At 34.1% G+C, this 10,000-nt stretch overlaps 1 protein-coding gene across 1 annotated transcript in view; it reads right to left on the bottom strand.

The window, feature by feature from the left end:
* Positions 1–817: 817 nt before the first annotated feature.
* LOC119569232 (Golgi to ER traffic protein 4 homolog) overlaps positions 818–10,000 on the bottom strand; it is a 10,608-nt gene continuing 1,425 nt past the window's right edge. Inside the window, exons 2-8 of the mRNA XM_037917487.1 lie at positions 8,698–8,776; positions 8,051–8,145; positions 7,726–7,862; positions 7,117–7,255; positions 5,984–6,130; positions 3,021–3,172; positions 818–2,216 (exon numbers count right to left, since the gene is read on the bottom strand). Of these exons, the coding sequence (XP_037773415.1) occupies positions 2,098–2,216; positions 3,021–3,172; positions 5,984–6,130; positions 7,117–7,255; positions 7,726–7,862; positions 8,051–8,145; positions 8,698–8,776 (868 nt within the window). The 3' untranslated portion in view covers positions 818–2,097. The remainder of the gene's footprint in view (positions 2,217–3,020; positions 3,173–5,983; positions 6,131–7,116; positions 7,256–7,725; positions 7,863–8,050; positions 8,146–8,697; positions 8,777–10,000) is intronic.

Here is a 10,000-nt window from a genome sequence, read left to right as displayed (position 1 = left end):
CCAGCAGCATTGGGTTAAATGAAATGAACTTTTCCTTCATTTTTCATACTCATTCATATAAATCAACTTTTTCCTTTTTTAATTATCACCATCTTATCTTCTGCAAAATAGCGGATTCCAGCTTGCAGTTTCTTAGATTCTCCTGTGCCCCTACAAACAGTGTATTTTCAAAAAGCTAACTAATAAATTCTCTGAATATATTAAGTATTAAATCCTGAATGAAAAAGTACAAATTCCACAAGGCTATGAATAAAATAAATGAAGCAGTAGATGTCCCTGTAACCTGCATCTGAAGTCCATTATTTCTATCTTTTCTCCTGTCTATAAAAGAAAAAATACAAAGAAAAAACTTGCCACATCTATATTGAATAACTGTCTGAATATCCAAAGTCTAAAGTATAAATAATAAGGTTGAGCATAACCAATTTTCACAACAGTCAGCGTGTCTTTCAAGATGGATATGCTCTTTTATTGTACATTACTTCAGAGTAGTAATTTTTTCTACTAAAGGGAACTCAACTTCTCTTTGTCATAGAAAGGCTTAGACTAATGAAGGGTCTCCAGTTATATAGGATAGTTGAACTTGCATCCAGCATACTTCCTTGTTATAGGTATAGTGCCTTTTGTATGTCTTGCATTTTCTTTATATTCACATGCAAATCATTGATGTAATAACAACTATTGCCAACATTAACTCCTCATCAGTATCTTGTTTCTCAATGTTGACAATAGTAGTCTACTATAAAATAAGCATACCTGCACTTTTGTACAGTTTTACACTGGTAATATCAAAAGAGGATAAAGAATCCAATAAGCATATGGAGACCTGATTGATATTTTAATGCTCATCAGTAGATAATCATTTATATTTCCAGAAACAGTATACATTTAATCACTGCCTAGATGTGCCATATACTTGAGTGTTTGGTTTAACTGTAAAGCTATAGAGAAACTGCTTACCTTAAGGATAACTCTATTTGGTGTACTCAAGTCTCTGGGTATCACAATTCAATTATTCTCAAGCTACAAAACTTAAATGCAACAACTGCTATCAATCCCATCAGGTGAAAGATAAAACCATGGCAGTACATACATATATTATTTCCGAGATGCTATTCCCTGAGGTGCAAATTTCAAAACAAGCCAGAGAAATTTACTCTCATTATAAAGTTGAGATATAAATTGAAGAATTTAACCACATCTAGGCATAATGAGTCTTTCACTGATTTTACACAATCAGACCAACATGTAATTTTCAAGTATTCCACTAACAGTTTGTAATATGCATCTGCATTAGAATTCTATAACTTGCTTCAATATTCACTTCCTCTCCTTGTGTTCTGCTTTGTTTAATATGTCAGATATTAACTTCATCAATACTCTAATAATACAAAATTGAAAATTATCAAGTTCAGTCCTTCACATATATTTTACTATTGAGATGACCTGAAACACAATATTGCTGGTCACAGATTTTTGGGTAGAGCTCTCAACATTAATCTATGTGGATTTTATACTATACAATATATTACAAATGTTTCCACTTACACCTAATAAACTCATCAACCAATTTCACACTAATCTATACACTGGTGGTCTCGGTAGCAAAATCTATGGTGCCTACATAACATCTCTGGCTATTTACAAATTCTCATGATTCTTATAACAGCGCAAAAACTGATATAAAATAAAAATCTACCTCCTATGACTATTGAAAAGTACATGGACAGGCCAAAAATGGAGATTTAATTATGTCGCTCTTCTCCGTTTCCTGAAACAACACCAGTGAAAAGTACAAATTTCAAATCAGTAACACACACCAAAAGGGAGAGGAAAAACACTCAAGTGCTAAAATTGACATCAGAGTTTGACATTCTCCTTAAACATCCAAAACATAACAGGGGTACAGGGAAGGGGAGGAACAATTATGAGAAGGAGTGAGGAACAGCAGAAGACAAAAAAAAGAGGGGGGTGGGGGAATAATAATCAAAAAAATAAATAATTACATATTTAATTTCAACTGCTGATGTGAGTCAGTATTATATTCTCACAATAGCACTAACCCTAAGCACCCAACAATCCTACTGAGACACAACATTAGTCCAGCTCCTCAGCAGCCAGTGGTTGTCGTGAGGTTGAGGGGCCACTGGAGATTCCATCATCATCTGAGTCATCATCACCAAGCCCTCCACCAAGGAGACCCTGGATCAAATTACCTGAAGCAAAAAGAAAGTGTAACAGATGTTGTTTGTCATAATTGAAGTAGGTCAAGGATATCCTCTTATTTAAGAATAAAATTGGGACCATGTTTTCCAGTAAATATGTATCCTATATTATATATCCCTACCATCTGATATTAGGGCTCAGTTCATTTTAGCAAGAGTGGATGTTGATCACAAATAAAAGGTGACATTTTCTTATTTCTGGCACATTCATCTGTAAAAATTAAATTCTTTTCATAGACTCAAGATACTTCCAAGTATAGTTCCTGCACTCTACTAGTTGTCCTATTTTCCCTGTCACTCAGTAATAATGCCAATTATCATTAAAAACTTGGCATCCAGCACATATGTACATATCCTAATATGTGCAGAACTAGAGGCAACAATGCTCATGAAACTTTTCTGGGTATCTAATTTACAGTATTCTTTGAAAAGTCTGCCCAAAATTTTAAACAAGTGAAACTGGTAGTCTACAACAAAATGAAATGTGAGCATAAATGTAATAATTAATTTATTAGACGAGTGTGTGAGTCTAAGTGTGCATGTGTGAGAGTGGGTGAGCATATGTCAGTAAACTGCTAATTAGTATCCTCTCAATGCTGGTCTGGCCACACCTTTACTTTACTTTGCTATTTTATCCATGATGCATGTAGAAAATATATTTATACATATGTAAAGAGTAACTGGGTGGACTCTTTCCTCAGACTGTCAACCATCTGTGATAGACCACCAAACATTTAACTTATTACAAGATAATGATGCTAAAAAAAAATCTCATAAAGGATCTAGAACACTTACCAAATATGCCCCCTGGTCCTTGCTGGGGACGAGGTGCAGGAAGATTGAAAAATAGCTGTCCAATTCTGTCTAAATACTCTCTATAGGATGGATCTCTCTTTAAACTCGGTTGATATTGCTCACACAAAACTGTGAATCGAGTTACTTGCCCACTGAAATAAGAAAGTAAAAATTGTGAGCTCTTCTGCTGTAGAAAGCTTTTTCTACCTACATAAGGGTACACAATATTATCCACCAAAACTCAGTAATTCCTATATATGAAAGGGTCTTGTGTTACTTCCAAAGTAAATCCATGCTTCAAAAAATTAACACCCAAAAGGAAAAGATTGTAGAAAATGTTTTGTTACACATCTATGATGTTTATGAAACATGCTCATTGTGACAAATCTAGAAAATGTATGAATGAGATGATATAATTGAAACTGGTCAAATGCATTTCTTGCACAGTGAAACTTTCATTCTCACTCACACCTTTTCTACATGTGGTGATTATGGAAAAATATTTATAACGAGTTCTTTGAAAAACAATTATTACATAAATAAATACATAAAAATTACCATAATCATCTGCCCACTTACTGATAAAATCAGAAAGTTGCATGCAAACTTCCTGTTTCAGTAGAATTGACATCATCATGGAGTGAATGACTGTTCATGCCATAAATGTCTTCTTGCAAAAATAGCAGTTCACCAACTAAATGGATAAAACACAAGCACCAACCCAATAAAAAAACTTAAACCTTAGATATTTTGACATATATAAAACAAATTCCTGTACCGATTTCCTGTCTCCCTATTTTCAAGTTCATATTTGTCTTCAGATATATTTTTACACTGGAACTAGCAGTGTAACCCATGGAACTACACAAAAAGATCAATAATGCTCTTACTGAAGGCCTCATTTTATCCATATAGGAATGAGAAACTACACGCTCTGTACAATCTAAGACACACCTATATCCCCGGTTTTGTCTGATGAATCATTATATCAATTAAAACCATGAGGCTTAACCCTTTTCCGACGGGTAGTATTCATAGAGGCCCGGGCCTTGCTGCCGGGGGCTTATATCGTCACCCGATCATGTGCGACCACTCATGCCAAATACCAGCAGCCCATGCTGTTTCTTCGTAATACTACGAAGATATATTGTATTTTCAGTTTTCATTATTTTCTAAAGTCTCTACTTGCCATACTTCCAGATAAATCGAGACTGAAGGATATTTTTGTTGTTATATAGACTCCATAGTTGATCATTATTCAGTCTATAGTCCGAATAAAATAAGCAGTGTGTGGCATCATGGAGTTCAAATTGTCGGTTTGTTGTTTTTTTTGTTGTTGTTGTTGTTGCATGGTAAAAATGAGAAAGTGTTAAAACCAACTTAATCAAACTTTCACTGGCAGAAAAATAATATTTTGCCATGATTGTAACAAAAAAAAACCTCATGGCATGTCCATAGATACACCATGGCATGTGCGTACATGCCCCCGGCAGATGGTCCTGCCATGCCATGGCATGTGCGTACATGCCACCCGTCGGCAAAGGGTTAATTGGTGGTATGTGGTTGGTTAGGAAACCTGATTAGTAGAAAGTATGGGGTTCCAATTTTGGATAACTTTTTGAAACACATGTGTATGGCTATTATTCATGATTGGCAACCACAAATTGTCTACATGTCCTAAATTATTTCTCGACAGTTTCTCGTAAAATGACTTATTGCTGGGACTATTTTTGGCTATTAGTATGACGACTGAAGCTTTTATACTTCTGTATTACATCAGACACACAACATGAAGAGATCTTAACTAATACAATTTTCTCTAATGAAGCCAATAAAAAAATGTTCATACATATCAAATGCATGTTTGAATTTAATCTGAACACATCAATAATTGTAGAAAAAAAGGTATAAATGAGAATTAAAATCTATACTACTCAATGTATCTGACCATTTTTGACTATATCTTTGACAGAAATATATGTACTCCAGACAAAGATATTGTCAAAACTGGTCAAATACACCTGTTGCTGTGTGAAGATATTCATTCTAATTCATATCTTTTATTACATTTGTTGTAACGAACACTTAAACAAAAATCAACACAAGAGGGTTAACCCATTGCCGACCGGTGGCATGTATGTACATGCCATGGCATGCTTGGACTATCTGCCGGGTGGCATGTACATACATGTCATGATGCGCATGTCCCGTATTCTGGGGTGATGTATGGGGCCATGAGTTTTTTTGTTACAATTATGGCAATATATTATTTTTTGGCCACTGAAAATGTGATTAAGTAGTTTTTAACACTTTTTCTCATTTTTCCTATACTATGCATTTCATAAAGACTTCTCGGGCTTCCGAGGTTGGCGTCTAAAAAATTACGTTGGTAATCGACTACATTGGCCAGAGATATTATATAGTATTCATGAAGTGATGATGTAAAACCATGTGAAAAAAACGATATACATTTTTTTTGGGGGAAAAAAAAAGAACATAAAATTACATCTATATGGAAGTGATAATATAAACCTTTTGAAACTAAAGTTTATCTTATAAAATAACTTAAAAAAAATAAATAAATGAAAAAACAACAAAACCTACCGTTTCAACTCCATGATACCTCACACTGCTTATTTTATTCAGACTATAGAATAATGATCAACTATGGAGTCTATATAACAACAAAAATATCCTAAGTCTTGATTTATCAGAAAATATGGCAATTAGAGACCTTAGAAAATAATAATACTAGTATTATAATAGTATTACGAAGAAAAGGCAAGGGATACTAGTATTGGACATGAGCGGTCACGAATGCTAGGGTGACGATATGAGCCCCCGGCAGCGGGACCCGGGTCACTATGAATACAACCTGGGAGAGAGGGCTTGTGCATTGGGAACTCACCCGTCAGCAAAGGGTTAAATAACGTTCTGTAATTTCACAAGAACAACAATCTTACCTCTCAATAGCAGACAGGAGAAGCCAGAGGAAATTGAGCAGAGGAAGAAGGAATGGAGGTCCTCTCTGCTTGGTGATATTAGGGTGTTTTTTTGTGTAATTTTCGAAGACTTCTGATGCGGCAACTTTCTTCTGAAGACACAAGTACCTAAAAGTAAGAAATAAAATAATGAGTGAAAATACCGAACATCTAGGTTTTCAAAACAGGAAGGACAGGCAACATTAAGAAGAGAAGAGAAAGGGAAGAGAGAGAGGGAAAGAAGAGTAGAGAAAACATCACCAAATAATGAAAATTCTAATGTAACATGGCTAAGTGAAATTAACCCTAATTTGTAGGCCAACCTTAAAAAAATTTGTAACTTTTATCATCATTCTGAACTCAAGTCCACATCAAATATATGAATTTTGATAAGAAACATATTTCTTGCCATGGCATTTGTGTGTACCAAAGGACTTAAAAGGAATATAATAACATATTTTCATGATTCTGGCATCAATCCTAATAAAACTACATATGAGGCCTAGTGCCATCTAATAATTTGAGGAAATAACACTAAACTTTGTGTGTGGTCCATGAACTTGTTCTCTGCTGATTTGTCCCTATATGGGGCCTTTAATTTCTTACTTTCCTTACTGATAATAATGTTAAAGGTCAACAAATATCACAAATGTTGCTAAACCTAGCCACAATGAGTGAGGTAGCATCGGAGAACAGATGCTACGAGAAAACTGTTTACATACACTGATATTCCATTCTTTAAGCCTTAGGTAATAATAATAATAACAATAATAATAATTATTATTATCATAATAATAATAACAGTAACAGTAATAGTAATAATAATAATAACATTGATAACATTAATAATAACTTTTTCTGTTCTAATCTACAAAAATTGGCATAAATGACTTTTTTTTTGGAAAATATTAAAAGTTCATATCATTTATAAGTTAATTAATAAACTTCATCCAAATCAGTACAAGACTAACATAACAAAAAATCTAAATGATCAGTTCATAACAAAATGAAACCAGTATCCCAGAAAAGTATCGATATGAAAGATCAAAGTAGATAGAAGAGAGAAGAAGAGGTAGTTTTTTTCTTTTTTTTTCACTTAACACAAACATACTTACTGAAGGACAGCCTGGGTTAGGAACAGATCGACTTCTGAAGGGTAACCTCGGAGTAAGTGTAGTTCCACCAGCATGTCTGCACACCCTCCGCCATCTTCTGACCTTAGGTAATGATATCTTGCTGAACCATAATTCTTTTCTGCAACAAAGAAGTGTTCAACTTCATATGCTTTTCTATACCTGCATCATCTGCATAAGTTTTAAAAACAAACAATAACCACACACATACATACACATATACACACACACACACACACACACACACATACATACATACATACATACATACACACACAGACACAGACAGACAGACAGACAGACAGACAGACAGACAGACACACACACTCACGCACACTCAACCACTATTTTGCTGACTTACTGATTTGCAGACTCATCCACCCACAAATCTACAAGCATGCAAGGATACCGTCTTGGTTTCAGGAATTTCAAGTCATTAATAAAAATAAAAGGAGGAAAAGAAAGAAAGACAGAAAGAAAGAAAGAAAAAAAGAATCTGATAAACAAAAGACTTAGTGTATCTCATCTGGAAGCCATCTTGCCAGAACTGGAGAGGTCTAATATTCCAGTAAAAGAAAGACCTATACATACCTTTCCATAATGTCTGTGCTAGAAGCTGGTGTAACCTAGGATGCCCCAGTTTGTGTGAATCATCACAGGACCACTTGACTGACCGCACCAAGTACTGATGGCGCTCTGGGGTACCATTACTTAGAAGACTGAATAAACTGTAATGGTAATAGTTTTGTTACAAAACATTGCTTAAGATATCTAATCAAGAAAGTATGAAGAGGTTTATCTATAACAATTAGACAAAGCAACTAACAACTACTTTCAAATGTACAAATCTGAATAATCAAGAAATTCCTCTGCTTCTGTGTCTGAAAGTTTTACCAATAATAAAATTCTCACTAACCTTGCTATTCTGGCTATGTGCTCTTCTGTTGGTGCTGTCTTGGATTTCTCCAATACATCTAACATCAGTAAAGCTAAATCTGCACCACTTGTTTGCTGTAAAGTAAATTTTAAGAACTATTAGAATATTTCTTCTTGACACAGATGGTTTAAAATATCTATAAAATCTGGGTCAAAGTCAATAAGGTCATAAAACCAAAAATATTTAGTATAATAAAATGTCTTTTTTGGTGTCTCCAGTCTGAGAAGACTTTTGATTTGGACACCATAGTTTATCTTAAAACTAGTTTACTGTCTTCTTTTAACCCTTAAATGATATGAAAATTCAGATATATATGGGCATTGATTAGGGAAGAAGAAGAAGAAGAAGAAGAAGAAAAAAAAAAAAAAAAAAAAATTACAAGCCTCTATTATACAAATAAAAAAATGGTCAATGATTCATTTTACCATCTGCCCAGTGTACTAACATTACTGAATAAGATAATATTGTATAATGCAGTTCCACAGGAAAGAGAGAAATTAAGATAAAAAAATATAATAACATAAGATGAGCACTTCACTGAGTATTACACAAAACAGATTGTGACAATTGCATTACACCATCCTTTAGGAGTTATGGTCTGAGTAAGTCATAATAAACATCCTTACCTGGTCATGCTTCAAAAGCAGAGAGGCTCCATCATACAAGAGATCCAACACTTCATTATATTTCTGCTGGCCACAGTATCTGCAATGAATATATTTTTCTGTCAGCTAACAATTGAAAAGAAAATTTGATACTGACAAACTGATCCTGGAAATATGTACTAGCCACTATAGTCTTGTTTCATTTGTTGTTTTCACACACACACACACACACATACATACATACATATGTGTGCATGTGTGTGCGTGTGTGTGTGCGTGTGTGCGTGTGTGTGTGTGTGTGTGTGTTTTATTCTGTAACACAGAATAAAACAATGAAACACATACTATCCCAAACAGCACACAAAACAACTGTACATTTTGATGGAACCCAGGCAGAAACTTTGCTTCTTTCTTTTTACACATCAGAGGATTCAAGAACTCAAAAAAAATTTATTCTATCATTATCACCAGTATATCAAACTTACTTCTTATATAAAATAAAATGGAAGAAGGTGCTACTGAAATTCTTAATAAAACTTAAATGTGAGTGAGAATTAACAGCACAAAGAAGCTATATTTATCCAGGCCTTAAATAATTAAATTAATGGAATGCAATCTTCTATCAGTACTACATATATATTCCAACAATGCAGAGTTTGTAGATTTCTGTGGTAATATACTGTCAAATGTGGAACTAGTTTATGCATCTCTCTCGCCAGAATATATCTGGTGGAGGTTTCCTAGCCTTTGTCAGAATCTTCATACCATGGTAGTGCAGGATCTAACAATATTCTAGAAAATTACCATAAATAAATAAATATAATAACTGAAAGAGCTATTCTAACATTCAACCGATAGCTCGAAAATTTAGATAATGCATTTTTATTAACTAATGTACTTTCATTCAGCTTTTGTTGAAGCCAATACTAGGATAATAATTTTTGCTATTAATATAACAAATAAACATTAATTCCACTGCTAATCTAGAACACAATATCTCTCTCTATATGTGTATATATAATAATCTATAAGAATAAAAAAAAATATGAAAAAATAGTTAGAAACTTTACTTTTACATTCAAAGGTTACACTCTAAAACTTTCAAAACAATGCTTAAATAATGCAACTGACCATGCATATCAGCAGAAATTTTAACTCAAGAGTTCTACTGACAGACACAACTGTATAATTAGTTCAGGGAGAGGAGGGCCTACACAGGGAGTGAGGGTATAGGTGCCGCCTGAGGAAACTTGATAAGGATAAGTCCGATATGCGAAGCTTAGCCTCACCGGGCTATGCCATGAGGGGAGCCCGGTCTGTGTCG

Source organism: Penaeus monodon, chromosome 4, assembly GCF_015228065.2.
Source record: "Penaeus monodon isolate SGIC_2016 chromosome 4, NSTDA_Pmon_1, whole genome shotgun sequence".
In the NCBI taxonomy this organism is placed as follows: Eukaryota; Metazoa; Arthropoda; class Malacostraca; order Decapoda; family Penaeidae; genus Penaeus; species Penaeus monodon.
Note: the sequence above shows the minus strand (reverse complement) of the source record. Positions and strands in the feature narration are given on the sequence as shown.